The 22713-nt window shown below is 41.1% G+C and overlaps 1 protein-coding gene across 4 annotated transcripts in view; it reads left to right on the forward strand.

Moving 5' to 3' along the window:
• Specc1 (sperm antigen with calponin homology and coiled-coil domains 1) overlaps positions 1 to 22713 on the forward strand; it is a 268476-nt gene that overhangs the window by 143626 nt on the left and 102137 nt on the right. For all 4 annotated transcript variants that reach the window (XM_027427222.2, XM_027427224.2, XM_035447835.1 and 1 more), the window contains 2 exons: positions 5352 to 6931; positions 21272 to 21479. In XM_027427222.2, the coding sequence (XP_027283023.1) occupies positions 5352 to 6931; positions 21272 to 21479 (1788 nt within the window). The remainder of the gene's footprint in view (positions 1 to 5351; positions 6932 to 21271; positions 21480 to 22713) is intronic.

The following is a 22713-nucleotide window of genomic DNA, read 5'->3' on the forward strand; positions in this document are numbered from 1 at the left end:
TCCTTAGATTGTCCCCAGTAACATATTTCTTTTAAAGGTTCCACAGCCTCTCAAAGCAGAGCTACCATCTGGGGACCTAGTGTTCAAACACATGATACTGTGGGAGGCACTTTACATTTAAACCATGGCACGCCACCTCTAGCCCCTATAGACTCACAGCTAGCTTATAATACAATAGTGCTTTCAATTCATTCTCTGAAGTCCCCATAGTCTTACATTTTTGATGCTGTTCAAAAGTCCAAAATGGCAAACTCATAACTTTGAGCCTCTGTATAAAAAAAAAGTTACACCCAGTATACAAAGGCACTGAGTAAACATTCCTATTCTAAAAGGGAGGAATTGGGGGGCAGTGCACAGCAAGGAAAGACAAGATCTAAAGACCCACAAACCTGTAGCTGTGTGTCTTGTATATGGAGTTTGTGATGGCATCCTTGGGGCTCCAGTGGGCTTGGATAGCCTCATCATTTCAAGTCTGTTGTGAGGGTTTGGGAAGACATGTGACTCCTCTCCTAGCCTGACTTTCCTTGATGAATTTCCCACATTCCTGACATTTACAACACCCTGGAATTTCTGCAACTTTTGTGACTTGAGCTTCATTTTCACAGTCTCACTCACACCCTGTTCAGGAGCTCCATGGAGGGAATTTGACCCTGCTGCATATCACCTGCCTCAGCAACTTTCTAGAATCTCAGTACAAGCCTTCTTGATCTCCCCCTTTTTGCATTTTGCAAGTCTTCAAAACCAGCACTATTTGGATGGTGACAGGCTGCTTAGAGCTTAAGAAGTACCCTTATGGCTCTTTGCAGGCACTCTCAAATGAAGTTTACATTATGCCGTGGAGCTCTCAGTTGGTGAGGTCAGGCTCCTCCCCTTGTGTCCCACCATAAAGCCAGAAGCTTCTTCTTAGCATCACTCACCTTTGTCTTAAACAACTGTATCCCCCACCCCCCACCCCCCCCACCCCTTGTCTGTTTCCTCCCTGTCCTGAACTTTAACTCCTTTCTCCTCCACTTTCTACTCACTATAAATCTGGGTACCTTGGTAAAAAATGGCTACCTAGGGTAGTGTTTGGGCAGGTTTAGCTATGACAGCAGTGAGCAGTAGCTATGCTACAGTCTGAGTGCTGTGCTCTCTTGAAATATCTCCCACAAAACAAATTAGTCCATTAATTTTGAATTCAGTTTAACTCCAATTTTCAGGACTCAGGCAGAATGCAGCCACATTCCTTGCCAGATGGAACACTAGTGGTTTCTAGGCCAGGTCCTGACAGAATCCATGTTCCACTCTGAAACCTCTGAAATAATTTACTGTATGTATTTCTTTTTCTTTTCCTTTAGTAAAACAATTTCTGTTATTACATCCTTCTACCATTTTATTTTATTTACTGTTTCTCTTTCTGAATACCACAAGACAAGATATCATTAACAAGTGAATTTACTGTTTGTTGTAAGAAATTTCTCCCAGGTGGGGAGGAGGAGCTAAGCAATGTGTGTCCCCTCTGCTAAGATCTCAAAGACAAACCAGAGTTCAATTTCATCAGAGTTTACTCTAGGGTACTGACGACTTTGTTGGGCTTACTTACTGAGCATGGGTGAGGGGCTCCAGTCAGGAAGGTGGGTACCAGAAAGCAGCCACACTGAAAAGTCTTTGCCCATGTATAATGTCAAAGATACTGACTAGAGTTTCCTGGGTGTGTTGATAGTGAAGAAGTAAATGAGGTTGGGTATAATGGTCAGGACATGAAGTCTGCTGTTAGCACAGACTTGTCTAAGAAACAGATTCTGGCGGGGCATAGTGTCACGTGCCTTTAATTCTAACACTGGGGAGGCAGAAGCAGGCTGATCTCTTAGGAGTTTGGGGCTAGCCTGGTCTACATAGAGAGTGCTAGGCCAGCCAGAGCTGCATAGTGAGATCCTATCTGAAAACAAAACATAACAACCAAAAAAACAGAGATTCTGGTACAGAAATACAGATGAGATGCTTAACTGATTGTTTAGTTTGTCCCAAAGGTATGGGAGGTTGGAGTCAGGGAGACCTGAGACCTCAGACATGCACATAAAACATTCTAGGTTTGGAACAAGACAAAAGGAAAGGAACAGTATAGGGCACTTCTAAAACTGTTGATAGGATTTTCTGGCCAGTTGGTCAGTTGCAGAAAGAAAAGAGGAGGGAGAATTTAAATATGATTCGAAGGCCCTTAGACAGAATGGAGAAAATGCAGAGGTACAGAAAGCCTTAGAGGAAAGAGCTGTGTAGTTTTAACAAAGAAAAAGGAATAGATGCAACAAATATTTGCATATTTCACAACATACTGGGTATATTTCATAAATAAACTTTGGTTTGCTGTTAAATTTTGAGTGGTTTATTCAAGGCACGGGTAATAATTATAAGGAGTACAGACTAAACTTTGGCATCAAAAGGAAGGAAAAGCAACAAATGACTAAATGAGGAAAGAGAATGGGGGAAGGAAGGAAGGAAGAGGAGCCTCATTTATGTGATATTTAAGGAATGACAGATACTGTTGTGATAATCCTAGATCTGCACGTTTGCGTGTTGGATGGACAGTTATTCTGAAGCATTAGTGATCTTCCATTCTTTACCATGGCCCTCTCCAAGATGACCTCATTCTAGAGGATTGGTGTTACAAAAACATTTTATTGCTGAGTGGTTGCAATCTTCATTTTATAAGAATAATTAAACCTTTTCTTTATTGACTAATTTAGTGTGATGTAAGCAAATTAACTAGATGAGTACAAGTTTTAGAAGGCTGCTACGGTACTCAGTGTCTGAAGAGCATATTTTACACTTATTTATCTTTATGAATGTGCATCACATGAGGGCTTAGTGCCCTGCCTGTAGAAGTTAGAAGAGGGTATTAGATCCCCTGGAACTGGAGTTACAGATAGTTGTGAGCCACCATGTGGGTGCTGAGAACTGACCTGGGTCCTCTGCATGAGCAACAAGTGCTCATCCATCTCTCTAGATCAAACATAATTTTAAAAAAAGGATTAGTTTTTTGTTTTTTTTTTAAAAAATAGTATTGTGACTGAGTTTCTGTAGGACTTAGCAATGACTGCCATTTGCTGCCCATTGTCATTGCTGTGTTGAGATTAGCTGCTGCTTCCTCTTTTGGCAACCTAGGCCAGGCTGGACTCTTGAGTGTCTTAACACTAGACTGTGACCACAAGGGTGCATTCTACACCCCTTCCTACACTACACAGAGGAAGAGATGGGTCATATCTGGGATCTTACCTGATTAGAGACCAGGCTATAGCAGTTAGCCCAGACTCCAGAGGTCTTTACGGTTATTAATTTTAAGTTCAGAGTCTTCATTTTCCTATGACCCCTGTGTAAACTCTAAATGTTTTTACTCCTAGATATTATTGGCATTCTCCATGATGTAGTAAAATAAAAAACCCAAAACTCCTTGAACTTACATTTCTCATAGTAATATTCTAAATTCTGTTTTATTTCTCTGTTTTATGAATCTCTTTTTTAAAATTTGTAGCTATTCCAAATCCATATCCCATTTGTTCTTGTTTTTCTATGAATATAAAGGAGCACACCAATTCTGTTTTCTTTTCTTTTTTTTTCTTTTTTGAGACAGGGTTTCTTTGTATTGCTCTGGCTGTCCTAGAACTCTCTTTGTAAGCCAGGCTGACCTCAAACTCAGACGTATGCCTGCCTCTGCCTCCCAAATGCCAATTCTGTTGTCTAATTCCTTGTTAGAGTCCTCCCTTCTCCTACCTTCTCTACCTCATTGAAGATGAAATGCAGGGCCTTGGACATGCTAGGCAAGTGTGTTACTACTCAGCTATATCCCCAAACCCCTCTTCCTACCTCGAAGTTGCCTTCAGTTAAAATATGTCATTAGAAGCCGGGCAATGGTGGCGCACGCCTTTAGTCCCAGCACTTGGGAGGCAGAGACAGGTGGATCTCTGTGAGTTTGAGACCAGCCTGGTCTACAAGAGCTAGTTCCAGGACAGCCTCCAAAGCCATGGAGAAATCGTGTCTCAAAAAATCAAAAAAGTCATTAGGAAATGTAAATAAACCTTTATTTTATTTAGTTCCCAGCATTATCTACTTGTAGCTGTATTAAGCTGCAAGTTATAGAGAGCCTAATTCAGAGACTTATAGGAAACATGTAAACCAGCTGTTGTAACTGAAAGATCAGCAATAGGTCAAGCTCCATGGTTGATATGATGCCACTAAGAATTTGGTTTCCTTGTTTCTGTACCACAGAGTTCTACCCTTCTCACAGGATGGCAGAGTGGTTGCCAATCCTTCCCACACCATGTGCTTTTCTCTTGATGGCTAGTGGTGTTTACTAGCCTGTCCCTGAACCCCTTTAAAAAATATTTATTCTAGTATTTGTAGATCTCCTAAAATTTTTACGTAAGAATATTTTGATCATATTCTTTCCTCTCACCAGCTCCTTTCAGGTCCCTCTTTAAAAAACCAACAACAAAAATGGAAATCATAACAGTTAAGCAAACAAACAAAAAAATCAATAAGATAAAAAATGTGCATAAAAAAAGCATGGAGTTCATGGAGCCTGCCCCGGAGTGTGATTGATATGCCCAGTGTCATTGTGTTGGAGGAAATTAATTTGTTCTTTCCCAACAGATATCAATTGCAGATAGTTTCTTGGTAAAGGGTAGTACTCTGTGCCTACTTCCCCTTTTCAGTGCTAGGATTTTGTCTGGTTTGAATCTATGTAGAACTTATGTATACTGTCAGTCTGTGAGTTCATATATCTGTCAGTCCTGTTAGATCTGTAAATACTGTTTCCTTGAAGTCATCCACCACCTCTGGCTCTTAAAATCTTTCCACCACCTCTTCCACATAGATCCCTTAGCCTTGAAGGGAGGGGTTTTGTAAAGACATCCCATTTAGGGCTGACTGCTCCAAAGTTGCTTACTCTTTGCACATTGTCCAGTTGTGGATCTCTTTGTTAATTACCGTCTACTGCAAGAAGCAGCTTCTCTTGAGGGTTAAGCAGTTCTCTGTCTGAGTCTCTGCCCAGTGTGGCAGCTTTGGGTTCCTGGTTGTATCCATAGATCTTAATTGAGCTGTGTGGCTCTACTTTGAACCGCCAACTGTGGTGGGGATAGGATTGTTCTGGATCGCTTAGGCTAAGTCTGCTTTCCTTAGTACACAGGCCCATGGGAAGAGGTACCCTTGAGACCCTACTCAAGACAGAGTAACTGTCTAGAGGAGGAAGTATTGGATGAATAGTGACAGCTGTGCATCCTCTATGCCATGTTTTGAAGACATTTGAGTTTCATTAAAAATGCCTGCTTTTCTTTTCTTTTTTTTTTCAATTTTTTTTCTTCATCTTTTGTCTTTAGGGGCTGTTCCAACTACCAAACGGACAGGCATTCCAGCTCCGAGGGAACTCTCAGTAACTGTCTCAAGAGAGAGGTCTGTGCCACGTGGTCCCTCCAGCTCAAAGAAGTTGGGCTCTAGTCCAACTTCTTCCTGCACTCCCACTCCTACCAAGCACCTGAAGACCACCTCTGCAAAACCTAAGCAAGAGTATGAGGGCACAGAGAAGTCAGTACTGGAGTCCCAGGTTCGGGAACTTCTGGCAGAAGCCAAAACCAAAGACAGTGAAATCAACAGGCTTCGAAGTGAACTAAAAAAATGTAAAGAAAGGTGGGCCCTGAGCACTGAGGACTCCAATGCATCAGATCCAAGTGCAGAGGGAACAGCCCCAGTAGGTGACACAGAACCTTTGCTAAGAACCCTGGAGGAGAAGAATAAGACCTTTCAGAAAGAGCTTGCTGACCTAGAGGAAGAAAACCAGGCCTTGAAGGAGAAACTGACTTACCTTCAGCAGTCACCAAATTCAGAAGGGGCAGCAAGTCACACTGGTGACAGCAGCTGCCCAACATCCATAACCCAAGAGTCCAGCTTCGGAAGCCCAGTTGGAAATGAGTTGTCCAGTGAAACTGATGAGTATAGGAGAAGCACACATGGAAGTGCTTTGCGGACATCGGGGTCTTCAAGCAGTGATGTCACTAAAGCCTCTCTGTCACCCGATGCCTCAGATTTTGAGCATATCACTGCAGACACCCCATCTCGGCCTCTGTCAGCCACCAGCAACTCTTTTAAGGGCTCCAAGTGCTCCCCTACTGGGAGCTCCCCAAACAATGCTAGTGAGCTGTCCTTGGCATCTCTAACTGAGAAGATACAAAAGATGGAAGAGAATCAACACAGTACTGCTGAAGAGCTGCAGGCTACTTTGCAGGAACTGTCAGACCAGCAGCAGATGGTGCAGGAACTGACAGCTGAGAATGAGAAGCTGGTGGATGAGAAGACCATTTTAGAGACCTCCTTCCACCAACACCGGGAGAGGGCAGAACAGCTGAGTCAGGAAAATGAGAAACTGATCAACCTTTTACAAGAACGAGTGAAGAATGAGGAGCCTAGTGCCCAAGGAGAAAAAATCCTTGAGCTGGAGCAGAAATGCACAGATATTCTTGAGAAGAGCCGCTTTGAAAGAGAGAAGCTGCTCAACATTCAGCAGCAGTTGACCTGTAGCCTACGGAAGGTTGAGGAAGAAAACCAAGGAGCTATAGACATGATTAAGCACCTGAAGGAAGAAAATGAAAAGCTGAATGGGTTCCTAGAACACGAACGGTGTAATAATAGTGCGATGGCTAAAACTTTGGAGGAATGTAGAGTTACCTTGGAAGGCTTGAAAATGGAGAATGGGTCCTTGAAGGCTCATTTGGAGGCTGATAAGCAAAAGGCTGTAGAGGCCAGCAGTACCATGGGACAGATAGCAGAGAACTTTGAGGTTCAGGAAATGCTGAAAGTGGTTCGAGCTGAGAAAGATCAATTGCAGCTGTCTTTCACAGAGCTCAGACAAGAATTGCTAAAGGCAAATGGTGAAATTAAACATGTTTCCAGCCTGCTAGCAAAGGTAAGGAGAGGGCTCTCAACTAGTATTTGTTGACATTTCTCTTCGAGACCTTAAAATCATGGAGCAAATAGAATCAATTTTCAGCTGTATTTGTGAAATAAGCATTCTAGTTTGAAGATCTATTAGAATTTAGACAGATTGACACTGGGGATTCCAAAGGAAAACACTCAGATTTCTGTACAGATAGTTCAAAAATTAATGGAAATATAGTGAATTATATCAAATGGTATGATGTAGTTATGAAGAGTGTCAGGGATGGGATGTGTCTCTGGTAGATGCTTTCATGGCATCCTTGAGGCTTTAATTTGATTCTTAGTACCACACAAAAATAGGATAAAATAAAATTTAGAGCCACCCTGTATACATTGATTTTTTGATGCATTTAATGCTTTCTGAGCATATTCTCAGCATGGCTATTTTAAATGTTGTTTTAAATGCCAGCTAGGGTTTATCACGTAACTTTTATATTCACTAGTCCACTGTTCTTGCCATGTGTGTATTACTAAATGTTTATGTTCCTTCTGGTCTTAGAATATTAAAAGTAAATTTTTTATATCTCTGATTATTTCTTCAGGAAAAATTCCTAGACGTTGACTTAGTGAGTCAAAGAGTATAAACATTTTAAAGACTTTCAACACATTTAGCCAAATTGCCCGCCAGAAATAATATGCCAATTTGTTCCCACCAGTTCATGAGAGTACTTGCTTCCTTGAGCCCTTGCCAAAACCTGGTACTAAATTATGTCATTCAGATCTGTTAATCATTTCCTGGAATTATTTTAGCTCAGAGCTCAAGATGAAATAAGTGGTCCTAGCTATCATTTTAAAAATAACTCTTTGATTTGGATGGAATATTGTTATGTGATGATACAAGCTTATTGGTAGTGATTGTGCGACAGTCATCTGACTCAGTGCTTCTGGCTTCTTGTTCTGTCTTTCTGGCCCTGTCCATGACTTGGAGTGCTGCTGGGGAGAGAGAGAGAAAGCATCTTCCCACCTTATTTCATAGCTGCTGGTGTTCCAAAAAGCAGATTGTGCTGTGAGCTCCTGAGGAGATTTCTGCCTGTTGTCTGACTGTTTTAGGATCAGTCAGTTGCAACCCAGTTCTGTACTCAGCTGTCTTATGGTCTTGGTGGTAGGCTGTGTAGGTTGTGTCTGTGTTGTAAATCCACAGGTATTTTATTGAAGGTGCTTGTTTGAATTATATGTTGATAAATGAAGCTTTAAGTCACCTTGTAAAGTAAGAATGTTCTCGTTTGTTGTTTATAGATTACTCATTACCTGTTCTGTGAAATGTTTACTCTCCCAGGTGGACCTTTTTAAAAACATTTTTTTAAGATTTATTTTATTTTATATGTACGAGTGTTTTACCTGTATGTATGTATCCACATCACTCATGTGCCTGGTGCCCACAGATGTCAGAAGAAGGCATCAGATCCCCTGAAACTGGAGTTACAGATGGTTGTGAGCTGCCATTCGGATGCTGGGAATAGTATCCATGTCCTCTCCAAGTGCTCTAAAATGTTGAGCTAGCTCCAGTTCCCTACAGACCTTTTTTAATCTTTTCCTTTTGAAAATCTGTGTCTGACATCTTGATTAGCTTTACACTAAATATAAATGCTAAGTAATTTGATATCTTAAATAGCTTATTTTTTTCTAAACAAATGGTTATATTCATTACAGAAGATTTAGTAAACTATAGAAAAGAAAACAGGCATTGCCTTTAATCCTACCACTTGGAGGGAAATCTACCAACATTTTAGACATTTTTTAGACATTTTAGACATTTTTCTCAGTTGATATATACCAGGGTATGCATACAAACCTATATTGACAGGCTTATAATATCTCATCTTTCTGTATAAAAGAACATAGTACATGTGACATAGTTTACAAATACAGTAAACCAGTTAGATTAGTGTAAAAGTTCCATTTGTAACATATTCCCCCTCCCATGACAGGGTTTCTCTGTGTAGCTCTGGCTCTCCGGGAACTCACTCTGTAGACCAGGCTGGCCTCAAACTCACAGAGGTCCACCTGCCTCTGCCTCTGCCTCCCCAGTGCTGGGATCAAAAGCTTGTGCCACCACTGCCCAGCTTTGTAAAAGAATTTTTATAATTTTTTTCCTTCCTTATTTCTTGAGTAAAATTCTTTAACTTTACCCTACCTTGTTTGGATTTAAAGGTATAAATTTGCCTTCTCTTGTAGTTTAGCCAAAGTAAAGGCAATAAATTCTAGAGTTTTCTTGTATAAATTTAATGTTTGGAGGACTTGGAAAATGTATGCTTTCTATAGAGCACAACACAGAAATGTACACTTAAAGCTGTTTTTAAATAATTAAACTGTAATCCACTTAGCTCATATTTACTGATTTTGTTCCAACTAGAATTATTATGTACTGACTATAGGAGTCTAGCCAGTGTTTAGTTAAGCATCTAAGGGAGAAACTACATGAGGTGTAATACTCCTTCCACAGATTCCTTTATAGGTATTAAGATTTCAGGTCTGTGATATTGCACTGCCTTTCGTAAGAGAGTACTGCTCTATGAGTCTTTTACATCAACACTGAAGAAGCAAGTCCCAGACCTCTTAAGTTTTGTTTTCTGTTGCTTTAACAGATACTTGACACTCAGTAATTCAGAAAAGAAAGGGTTATTTGATCTGCTAGTTCAAGATGTTGGAAGTCTAAAGTCAAGCAACTGTGTCTGGTGAGGGCTCTGTGTGGTTTCTACTTATAGTAGAATGGGAAGAAGAAAATACCTATGTGAGAAAGCATGTGTGAGAGAGTGGACAGAGCCACCACCTTCCCTTTCTAACGGCCCCTTGAGCAAGAGAGATCCCATGAGACTGCGCCCATATATTCACGAGGGCAGTGCCCCCTCTAGTCACCCCTAAAAGGCCTTACCTCTGGTATTAATTACTTTTCTCATGGCTGGGTAAAAATATATAATAAACACTTAAGAAAGGAAGGATTTATTTGGGTTCACAGTTTGAGGGTACCATCCATCACAAGAGGAGGAGCATGGCAACAGGAACACATGGACTACAGGACTCACCGTGTAGTCCAGAAGCAGAGAAAGATGAATGCTGTTGCTCATTTTGCTTTCTCTGTATTCAATCCTAGACCGCAGCCCAGGAGATAGTGCCATCTGTATTTAGGGTACGTATGTCATCCCTCTTCAGTTAAAGCTTTCTGGAAATGTCTTCATAGATATACTTCATAGTTACACATGTGTTTCCATGGTAATTCCAAATCTAGTTCAGTTGACAGTTAAGATTGTCTGTAACTACTCCTAATACCACCACCACTGGAAGTAAAATTTCAGCATGAGTCTGGGTGAAGACAAACCATATCCAAATTGTAGCACAGACTGAGGGCTCAGTGTATCCCCACTGCAGAGTACCCACTAATCCCTAACAAACCATGGATTCCAGTAATTATACTGCAGGAGCCCATTCCCAAAGGAAAACAGGACATGAGATGAAAGCTCATGAAGATTAAACTGTACAGCCAGCATGTCTGTGGATCCCTCATCACATGCCTTTGGCATTTGTGCCTGTTTTCCCCAGCAGGTCTCTGATCCTAAAGTGGTGGATTAAGGAAGGATGGTTTGTCGGTGTAAGCCAGATCCTCTTTGGGGTGCTGCTCCTTTACTTACATGTGGTTCCGCTAGAGTGCTACCTCTCTCTGGGGATAGACCTTACCTCAGTTTCCTTCTCTAACCTCCTTTCCTTGTGATGTATTTATTTTCTTAGGTTTGTTATTATCTCTGGTGAGTTAAGGTCACATTCAGCACCATTCTCTTCCTTGAACTTGACCTCTGAACTCATCTGTGAGACTAGTGATGCCTCCACCGCTCTGTCCTTTGTATGTTTGGGGGTAGCACCTACTGTTCACATTCTTCCTAGAGATACCCTGATTTTGCAGCTGACTATTAGTTCTCAAAGGCAAAATTTGTAGCATGAGTAATAAAAACCCAGAGACAGATATTGGGGTTAAAGCTGAAGATCAGAGAAGCAAAATAGCCAGCCACTAGATCTTACCTCTACCTCAGACTGAAAGGACCATCCTGTTGCCATGAACTCTCAGATTCTTTTCTCCACCCGTCTTATGTTTGTCTCTAGTGCTGGGATTAAAGGCATGCACCACCACTCTCCAGCTTCTATGGCTAACTAGTGTGGCTTCTGGGATTAAAGGTGTATGCCACTACTTCTTGGCCTGTATGGCTGACTGGTGTGACTAACTTTACACTTTGATTTTCAGGCAAGCTTTATTTGTTAGATCATAAACAAAATATCACCACAAAAATTCAAATTTCTAGCTTCATCTCTGGGTTTTCTGTAGCCTTTTAAAAAAAGATTTATTTATTTGTTATGTATACAGTGTTCTCTCTGCATGCATGCCTGCAGGCCAGAAAAGAGCATTAGATCTCATTATATATGGTTGTAAGCTACCACTTTGTGGTTGTTGGGAATTGAACTCAGGACCTCTGGAAGAACAGATAGTGGTCTTAACTACTGAGCCATCTCTCCAGCCCACCTTTCTTTTTTCTTTTTCTTTTTTTTTAATAGCAGAAGTATAAATAGACTAGCATAACTCCTTCCTAGGCAGAATAGCATAGAAACAAAACTAATAACAACAGCAACAAAATCCCCACCAGATTTAGGTCAATAAGAATGCAATCTGATGCAATATGGCCACCTCTTTTTTCAGTAGAATGAAATGGAAGAGTTCTGCAGTAGCCATGCAAGATGTCAAAATAAAAACAACAAACACAACACACATTCTTCCTCCTGGCAATGTTCTCAGACTGTTTGTTATTCTTGTGCTTTACTGTATGCTTTATACTCTTCAGCAGTGTGGCTTTCCCACATATTAAATACTTAGCAAAGTTTGTCAAATAGATGAAAGTTTATAATGTTTTAGTAACAACTAATATTTTAGTGTTCTTGTGTGTTCTAGATACTCTCAAGGACATCTTTTTGTTTTCTTCCCAAAAAGACATTGTCTATGAGATAAGTACTAGATAAAGTTTACTGGAGAAGAATGTTAATTTTCCTGGATATTTGTTACAAACACTTCTTAAATGACTAATGCTGCCAAAAGTTTGTAAAATTGAGTAGCTCAGCTGCATGCTTGACAGCTTTCAAAACCTTCTCTTGTCACCAGTGCAGTGACAACTGGCCTGAAGTTCAGCAAAGCAGCAGTTCAAGGTTGGGCAGAGACTCAGACGTAGCTGGTGACCACTACTGTCATCTTGAGGTGAACTTCAGGGTCTTCCTCCTTGTCCCCTCTTACCCCTTGCCACCACCTCTAGAAATCATTGTTGCTGTTCATCATGCAGCCACTTCTTCAGTTACCTGGAGACTGTTATCCTGACACCCCTAAGAGAAACTTTGTTCCAGCTGCAGAAACAGTGTCAGCTGTCAAGACTTCTGTGGAAGCTGCTGTTTTTATCTCCACCCACTTTGCAGATGTTCCCTGTTTGGCCAAGGAGGAACACTTCCACCTAAAGCAGATGTAGCAGCTTACACTGGTCTTAAAACAGGTAGCCCTGAACAGACTGGTAGACCAGCGACTGTATTTGTATATGGTCCTGCCCTTCTCTAGCTATATGGCAGTCCTCCCCCTCTGTCTCATGAGGGTAGTTCAGAATATCTCCCTCTTTTACATTGTCCTCTTGTGCTACAGCATAGTTTCCAGTAAAGCTTTTGTCATTTCATTACCTACTCACAGTTTTATCTTGGATAGAGTAGGGATGAGGTAGTTGCACCAAGAGTAGATCACACCAAGGGCTGCTAGACTTAAGCACACCTGGCAGCTAGAGAACATCTAAAGAACTCCTGGGAGAAGAGGAAAGCTGAGAACTGTGGAAGGTGAAGTACTGTAGATAATAGAAAACTAAGAAAGGCAAAGAATGAAGAGTAGGACTGTAGAGGAGCTGCAGGGGGCAAGTGCCTTACCATTGGAAGAGTTCCAGAGAGATCCTGAGCACGAGTAGCTCTGATTGCTAAGGATTGACCAACAGTGGCTAGATGCTGAGTTACTGACACTTAGGGCATACTGTATACTAGAGTCCAGAGCCATTGATGTCAGGTCTGATAGGCATTTTTTCTAGCTCCTGATTTCTGTCCCAACTAAGCAAAAGAACTCTAGATCATCTAACTATAGCTTTTACTGTAGACACCACATTTTTCTTTCTTAAGATTTATTTGTATTGTTTTTAATTACATCTAAGTGTGTGTGTCTATGCACATAATTTAGGTGTCCATGGAGGCCCGAGGTGTCTGATCCGCTGGAGCTAGATTGAGACTGTTATGAGCTGCCTAAGGGAACCAAACTCAGGTACTATAGAAGAGAGTCAAGTGCTCTTAACTCCTGAGCCATCTCTTCAGCCCCTATTGTGCAGACTAAGGCAGAAAACAATTATTAGCCTCACTTATTAATTGCTGAAGTCAGGGTTCAAAGCCAAGTCAGACCATATGTATTACACATACCCTTAATCATGGACTTGCACTGCTTCTTGAAATGAAAGAGCCATGTGGTGGCTTCACACGCCTTTAATCCTAACACTTGGGAGGAAGAGGTGGAGGAATCTCTGAGTTCAAGGCCAGCCTGGTCTACAAAATGAGTTCTAGGACAACCAGGGCTACACAGAAGCTCTGTCTCAAAATCAAATGGAAAAAAAGAAATAAAAGAAAGACAAGGCAGGATCGTGTTCAGAGATCTAACAACTTATATACTGGTGTTAAAACCAACAATCTTTGGTTCAGAGAAAGCAAAGCCTCAATATTAGGAGAACTTTACTCAGTCTTGATAAGGTGGTGGAAATTTGTAGAACAAACAAACAAACAAACAAACAAACAAACAGAGCCATGGTTTTGGCTGGGCATGACGGTCCACAACTGCAATCCCAAGTACTTGGTTGGTTGAGGCAGGAGGATTATGTAATTGAGGTCAGTCTGAGCTAAATACTGACTCCTGTCTTAAAAAGGGGGGAGGTGAAAAATGGAAAAGAGAGAAAGGAAAGGGATAAAAAAAAACGTTGCTTGAGCTATAATTCAAGAAGTGAACAACTCAGTGCTTTTTAGTATTTTCATGTGGTTGTGCAGCCCACCACCACAGTCAGATTAATGGCTCTTATCAACCATGGGGACACTTTGAATCTAGTAACAGCTACCTCCCCAAGACATGTATCTCCTAACCCCTGGCAGTCTGTAATATGCTTTCTGGCTCTTTAGATTTGACTCTGCTAGGCATTTCAAGAAATCATTCATCATGTGACCTTTTACCTTTGCCTTTCTTCACTCAGCATACATAGTGTTTTCAAGGTAAATCCATGTGTGGCATGTGTCATGACTTCATTTTTTTCCTGGCTAATATTGAATTGTACATATATGCTGCACTTTGTTTATCCATTTTGTAATTAGGGTTATTTCTCTTGAGGACCACACTTTTCTATTTTAATTTTATGAAATTCAGTTCATTTTGTTGTTTAAATCTTTGAGTTTTTTGTTTTTTGGTGTTTTTTTTTACATTTTAAATTTATTTATTTTGCTTTGGATGGATGTGCCACAACTTGTGGAGGTTAGAGATTATTTCCTCTGTGGGGCCTCTGAAGCAAACTCAGATCAGGCTTGGTGGGGCAGGTGCCTTCACGCGCTATGTTGGCTTGACAATGGTCTGGTCTGAGGAATCTTTAAAAATAATTATGGAATCACATTTATAGTTGAGAAAGATTATTCAGCCACAGCCAAGGGCTGACCAGATGGGGGTGGGAGGACAGAGAATGGAGAGATATTTAAATGATTTGTAGGGTTTGGTGAGTATTGATTGGTTATTGGGGATTGCAGAAAGAGGTGCTTCACTCCCTGCACAGACTCAGGCCTAGGTGACTGTAAATGTGATGGTGCTGTTTCCTGTGAAGGCATACAGAATCCAGAGTAGTGTGGGGAGAGTTATTTGAAAGCAAGAACAACATTCAGACCTGCTCACCAAGGCTTTCATCAACTCTTGTGGTACAGTCATTGACTTGATATTGATGGCTGCTCAGCTTCTAGGTCAAGTGTCTCCTAGGAAAGACCTCTGACTTCCTTTGCCTCTCCTTCCATTTAGAAATAGTAAAAATGTGTGTAGTCATAATGCCCTGTTGCACATTCTTAGGTTTATGTTTAACTCTGTTGGAGGAGGCACTATTAAAAAGGGTAGGCAAGGACTTGAGCGAAGGCTTAGCACTTGCTCTTCCAGAAGACCTGGGTTCTATTCTCAGCACCCACATAATCCTTACAAGTCTATAAGTTCCCTTCCAGGAGATCTGATACCCCTTTTCAGTCTCTGCAGGCACCAGGCATGTTCATGGTGCATACAGCCAAAATACCCATACACAGAAAATAAAATAATTTTTAAAGAAGAGAAAAGGGTAGGGAGAACTCTTAACATCTTTGACTGTTCTCCATTCTTAATGTTTTTTTAGTATTCAAAATTACTTAATGGGCAATATAATAACCAAATTTAGTAAAGTGACCAGCTCTGGCTGGGCATGTGGTACAGTGGCAGGGTATTTGCCTGGCATGCACAAGGCCCTCCCTGGGTTCATCCCCAACACTGCCAAACACAAAGCCTCCAAGCTGACATGACACAAGATGCAGTGGCTTTACAAGCCAGGCTTCTTCTCTGGGCAGCACCACCTCCCTGTGTTCATTTCTGACAGAACAACTTCAGTGTTGCTTGAATTCATTCAGAATTTATTGTAGTGACCTAGCTCTATGCCTGCTCTGGTCTCTGTTCTTGCTGTGTGACTGATGGAATAGAAGATACAATGATTTCTCAAAGGCCGGGCCTGATTTTCCAAGATGTTATCTTTGCCATCAGAACCTACTAAATGTAGCTGTAAACTAATATGTTTAGATTCCATTTTCACCTCACATCATGTTTTTATTTTTAATATACTGGATTTCTGCTTCCCTGTGTATTAGCAATATTGTTACATTGCCTGTATGTTTGTTTCCTTATTTGCTTTATTCAGCATTCTCTGTCTTGGGGGCTGTTTGTGTTAGAGTAAGGCCTTGGTTCATAGTTGTTCTCCATCTTGATGTCCTTTGTGCTGTTTTTCACCATAATAAAATAAGGAGGACTATATAAATTTCACATTACAGAAATCATTATTCTATGCAATCTACCCACCCAGCGCTAAAGCCACCACAGCCAGTTATTTATACATCTTCTACAAGAGAGACTCCAGATAATGTATATGGAAATACAACCTCTCATATCATCCCACAACCAAAGTGCTCTCTTTTACTCCAGCTGTTGGGGATCAGTGGCAGCTGACAGCACCCAGCTGGAGCCCCTTTTCCAAGATGGCCCTCCCTGGGTGGTGCTTCTCATGGCTAATCCATTGAGAAAACAAAGACCAGGGCCTTTGCAGCTGGGGCAGTATAAAGGGAATGCTAGGTGTGGTCCTCTCCCTGAGGGGTCAGAGGGCGCTTATGTGAGACAGCCACTTCTGCCAGTCCTGCTTCCATGCCTATCCCACAGTGAGGCTCGAGAGCACTCTTTAAACAATGTCGTGTGTGCACATGCCCTTCTCCAAGTATTTCCAAGGAAACTGACTTGTAGCAGTGCTTTTCCCCCTAAGTTCAACGTCACAAGCTTGGAGGTGACCACAGCTGACTAGGTTGCTACCTGGATTTGGTCATTGTTGGTGAATCAGGGGGACTCCTAGTATCCTCTCTCTGAGAAATCTTGGTGATGTTTGAATCTGACTGAAGAAGATGAAAGATACTTGGAGTGCTGGACATAGGTTTTTGTTGTTGTTTAAAACAAAACAAAAAAAAAACCCATGTTTGGGTATCTGATAGTATAATTTCCAAATTAGAAAAACTAAATTCAAAAGTTTGCACTGCTGGGCAGGAGAAGGCCAGCATCACAAAAAAAAAAAAAAAAAAAAAAAAAAAAAAGAACTCAGTGGTTATAGAAATAGTCTGTTCTCTGATGCTAGGTAAGCTGGATTTTAAATAGTTTGTGTTTGTGTCTCTGTACGTGTAGACATGCCACTTATGTGAACGTGCTTATGGAGGCCAGAATAGGGCATCAGATCCCTTGGAGCTGGAGTTACCACCAATGTGGGTTCTGGGGAGTCAAACTCAGGTCCTTTGGAAAAACTGTGTGTGCTCTTAACTGCTGAACCACCTCTCCAGCCCACATTCTTCTTTCTGAATAATTTCCCTATGTATGTTTGTTAATCTATAAGATGAATATAACCTGAAAAATAATTAACGCCTTCCTATTGATCTAGTGAGTGTCCCTATGAGATGAAATGGTAAAACTACTTTTAAAATTAATTTTCTGTTTAAATTAAAAACAATCTTATTTTACATCCCAATCCCAGTTTCCTCTCCCTCCAGTCCTCCCATCTCCCCACTATCTTCCCATCCCACCCCCCCCAATCCATACCTCAAAGAGGGTGAGGCCTCCAATGGGGGATCATCAAAGTCTATCACATCATTTGGGGCAGGACTGAGGCCCTCCCCCCTGTATCTGGGCTGAGAGACTATCTTTCCATAGGGAATGGGCTCCAAGAAGCCCATCCATGTACTAGGGATAAATACTGGTTCTACTTCCAGAGGCCCCATAGACTTCCCAATCCCCCAACTGACACCCACGTTCAGGGGGCCTAATTCAGTCTTATGCAGGTTCCCCAGTATGGAGTCTGTCAGTATGGAGTCTGTAAGCTCCTACTTGCTCGGGTCAGGTGTTTCTGTGGGTTTCCCCAACATGGTCTTGACCCCTTTGCTCATTACTCCTCCCTCTCTACAACTGGATTCCAGGAGTTCAGCTCAGTGCTTAGCTGTGAATCTCTGTTTCTCCTTGTATCAGCTACTGAGTGAAGGCTCTAGGATGGCATTTAAGGTAGTCATCAATCTCATTATAGGGGAAGGGCATTTAAGGTAGTCTCTCCACTATTGCTTAGATTATTAGTTGGGGTCATCCTTGTGGATTCCTGGGACTTTCCCTAGGGCCAGGTTTCTCGTTAAACATAGTAAAACAACTTTTTAAAAAAAGTTTTTGGCTGGGTGTAGTAGTGCATGCCTTTAATCCCTGCACTTAGGAGGCAGAATCAGGTGGTTCTCTGTGAGTTCTAGGCCAGCCTAGTCTAGATGATGAGCCCTAGGACACCCAGGACTATGTAGACAAGAAGATAAGACCCTGCCTCTAAATAAATAAATAATTAACAAAAAAATCCTAAAACCAAACAAAAGCAACAAAGTTTTCTGGACTATTTCATTAGAGTTGGAGGATATATTTCACATCAAGAAAGAAGTGACTGCCTTTGAGACAGTATTGATTTGTAGGCATACCACAGTCCTCACTTCTGTCCCTTGACCATGCATGTTACTCTTCGGTGCTCATAATCATGAGAAATCAGTATGGGAAATAAAACCAGAGTCTCCAGAGTCTCTGCACTCAGAGACTTCATTCAGGATGCTTAACTGCTTCTCTCATCATATTCCCCGGTTTTACTCAACACCCATAGTATTTCTTATTAGTCACATGCATGTAGCTGGGCACCAGGTGACATGCCTCTGACTGAGGAGTTCAGACATGAACCTGCAAGACTCATTTGCCTTCTATTGTTGCCCTTCAGATACTAGCTTTCTAGCGTATAAAATGTAGTGCTTTAGGGATATCGAGATGGCTCACTAGTTAAGAGCACTTACTGCTTGCTCTTCCAAAGGACCGAGGTTTGGTTCCCAGCACCCACACAGTGTATCACAACCCTCTGTCACTCTTTTAAAAAAGAAAAAAAAATAGAATGTGTCTCGTTTTTTAAAATTATTTATTTTTATTTTACATTCATTGGTGTTTTGCTTGCATGTATGTCCATATGAGGGTGTTGAACCCCCTGGAACAGGAGTTACAGACAATTGTGAGCTGCCATGTGGATTCTGGGAATTGAACTGGGTCCTCTGAAAAAACAGCCAGTGCTCTTAATTGCTGAGCCATATCTCCAGCCCCCAGAATGTGTCTCATTTTTTAAAAAGCAATTTTCTATATATTATATAGTAGCCATTGATAAGAAAAAAAAAAGACTTCTAGTTTTTCCCACTAATTGTAAATTTTTGGTTGAATGGACTTGTATCACATTATTATGTCTTATTCATAATACATAAGGCCATTGTGGAAGAAGGGAATAGCTTTTGTTGAGTGCTTATTATGTTCCAGGCACTGATAAACTGAAATTTTTGTTCCATTAAACTTCCTCCATTGTTCTAATGAAGAAAATGAGGCAAAGGGATTCCAGGTTCAACTTGTATGTTGCATACCTGTAATCCCATGATTAGGGGATTGAGGCAGAACAATTTTGAGTTCCAAGCCAGCTTGAACTACATAAAGAGACCCTGTCCAAATAGTAATGTAAAATTAAACAGGCCCACAAATCTTGACTTGGTAGGATTAAAATTTTAATCTCGGCAGTCTAGCTTCAGATTCTGTGCCCTAAGCCGTTTTGGTATATACTTCAGTGGCTTTCAGTTTTGACAGAAGCCTGCAGTGATATATGTCCACAGTGCAGAGCCACACACTTTTCTTTGAAATACCAATTTTACATAACTCAGTATGATCTGTGTTGATCCTGAGGTTGTTCTTCTTACTCCCACCCATCCATTCATCTGTCTGTCCATCCCACCTTCCCAATTGGAAAATACTGCAGGGCTGCCTTGTAGTATTTTATTCATTCATTCATTCATTTATCAAACACACATTAGCTACTTTCTCCATGCCTACCACTGTGCAGGAGCAGAGGGTGCTGTGTCTGTGGTGGATAAAATAGATCAGGTCCTTGTTCTTGTACAGTCCCCAGCCAGAACTGCAACTGGAAACAAAATTGGATATGAAGACTTCCCCCTAGACTTAAAAAAATAGGAAGAAATCTGTTGCACATCAAGCTTATATTTCCCAGTAAATATATACCTATTTATTAATGTCAATTAAATTTCTATAGAAAAGGGACAGTGTTTATTGTAGCATTTTTCTTAATAAAACAATGGTGTTTTCAGGCAGTGGGTTTCCAGCAGGTAGTAATTACAATAATCTTGTACCAGCCGGGGAGATGGCTCAGTAGATGATAAAGCCTTTCTGTGTAAGTATGAGGACCAGTATTTGGGTCCCAGTATTTGGCACCCAGGTAAATATGGGACAGACATAGTGGCCTGCCTAATCTCAGTATTCAGGAAGTAGAGACAGGAACTCCCCAGAGCAAACCAGCCAGCTAGACTAGCTGAATTAGCTAGCCCTGGGTTCAAGTGAGACATTTTACCTCAGTATTGGTGGTAGAGAGTGGTCAAGGAAAACATTGATGTCAAACTCTGACCTCTATACATATGTGCAGACATGTACACATACACCCACACATGTGAGAATGCACAGACCACACACAAATAATCTGTTGCAATATGTATCAATCTGCATATACTAACATTTAAAATTAAGTTAAAATAGTGTAATAAGTATTGTCTAGTTCAAGACAAAGGCATATTACATACTGCAATACCTCCAAATCAACATACATATACAACCAGTTGAGTAAAGTTTCAAAATCCCTGGAATAAGCCTATATATTACCAAGGGCTTAAACACATATGTATTAAGTATGGGAAAATCTTTAAGGAATGACAACACACCAACTTTAGGACAATGTCTGTCACTTTATTAAAGGAAAGGTTGAGACATTAACACAATGATAATTAACACATTAATAATCTTTTACTGAATTAAAAGAGTTAGCAAGTATGGCAAAATTTAATTGTTAAGTTTGAGTGCATCATTATCTTGTTTCTTACTATGTAAGTGTGTAATTAAAGTTGAGCAGGTGAAATTAATGTGCTGGGATGATTTTCTGTTTCCAGTGCCCTCAGATTTCTATGTAGTATGACTTCCAAAGAAATGTAACCTAGTATTCTAAGGTTGAAGTTTGTCTGTGGCTCTGGCTTCCAGGACATTGATTCTCACCAGCAGAGGGCGCTGCTCCATAGAGAATGTGAGGTTAGGGCAGCCTCTTAGCTTTTCATGATTGCTGTTCTGCCCTGTTAAGGGAAAGAGTCACATATACTAAGGGTCCTTTTCTTTCTGCTTGTAAAATCCAGAATCCAGCCCTCTGGACACATTGCGTCTCTCTTAACATTTGTCGTGTTGGCTATTTGTAGACTGAAGAACAGTAAGAAGTCACATATGCCAGAGCATCCAGCAAGTCTTCCTCAGATGTGTGAGAGTAGTTTGGTTTTTTTTTTTGTTGTTGTTGTTATTGTTGTTTTTAAACTGACAATGTTCCTTGCTCTCTAGATGGAAAAAGATTACTCTTACCTGAAGGAGGTCTGTGATCATCAAGCAGAACAACTGAGCAGAACCAGCCTAAAATTACAAGAGAAAGCTTCAGAGAGTGATGCAGAAATCAAAGACATGAAAGAAACCATATTTGAATTGGAAGATCAGGTGGAACAGCACCGTGCTGTCAAGTTACACAACAATCAGCTCATTAGTGAGCTGGAAAGTAAGTGAAATCAAACCTGGAGAGGTGCAGCCGGTGTGAGTAGACATTGGCATGGTGGGTGACAGGAGGGGTTTCTAAGGACGTGTGTGTTGGGCAGGTGTCGGAGAAGCTGTCTTGAGCACTATAGTCTCTCAAGAGAACAGCACTTAGGAGACAAGCAATAATCTCTGAAATTAAGTAAAAAGCTGGGTAACAGACAGTAGGTGACCACAGCTCTTGCAAGAGGGCAGGTACAATTTCAAAGTGAGTCCATTGCTAGACAACCATACCTACTTTGGATTCTGCTGTGAGTAGGACAGGCTTTTTTCCCTGAGGATAACCTTCAGGGTTTAAGAGTGTTACTTAGAGTAAATTGCTCACCGGCCTTTGTGTCAACGGTGTGTTGTCTTCAGGATCAGATACGTGAGAGCTAGGTGATCTACTCAGAGTGAAACAACTAATATGTGCCCGTTGTTCAAGTTCAGCATGCTTCCCATTGATGGAAGAGTATGGGATTTCTCACAGATGTTAGACACTTGGTTTCCAAAGAGGCATCAGTATATGGCTTTATGAAGAAGTTGCTGCTTTGAATAGGGAAAGACTTTTTTTTCTTTGAGACAGGGTTTCTCTGTGTAGCCCTGGCTGTCCTGGAACTCCCTCTGTAGACCAGGCCGGCCTGGAACTCACAGAGATCCACTTACCTCTGCCTTCCAAAGGTGTATGCCACCACAGCCCAGAGGGGAAAGACATTTTTAAAGAGATTGAACATCCATACCAGCCTTATCAAATATCACACCTAATGATCTCCTTTTGTAATAAAAGACTTTAAAAAGCTTGGTATGGCATTAGTTATTACTAGAAGTCTGTTAGTTTTCCTGCTGTATGTACTCATTACTCACAGATTCAGTATTTCTGAATTCAACTACTCAGCTATATGTACGTGTAACCACCAGTTTGGTACCCACAACACCTTCCTAGTTTGGTTACATGGAGAGAGAGGTGAAAGGTCAGCCAAAAAGTCAGAAAAGTCTGTTATCAGCAGAGATCCAGCTCAAGAGACTTTTGCTTTCTGGTCTGAATTCTGATACTATGTACAAATACAAATCTTTTTGTTCTTTTCTTAAAAAATTTTTTACATTTTATTTATCTTGGGTATGGAGGTCAGAGGTCAGCTTGTGGGAATTGGGTCTCTCCTTCTACCATGTGGTTACCATGGATCAAACTCAAGAGTTGTCAGGCTTGATGGTAAGTGCCT

This window comes from Cricetulus griseus, chromosome 7 (genome assembly GCF_003668045.3).
Source record: "Cricetulus griseus strain 17A/GY chromosome 7, alternate assembly CriGri-PICRH-1.0, whole genome shotgun sequence".
Lineage (NCBI taxonomy): Eukaryota > Metazoa > Chordata > Mammalia > Rodentia > Cricetidae > Cricetulus > Cricetulus griseus.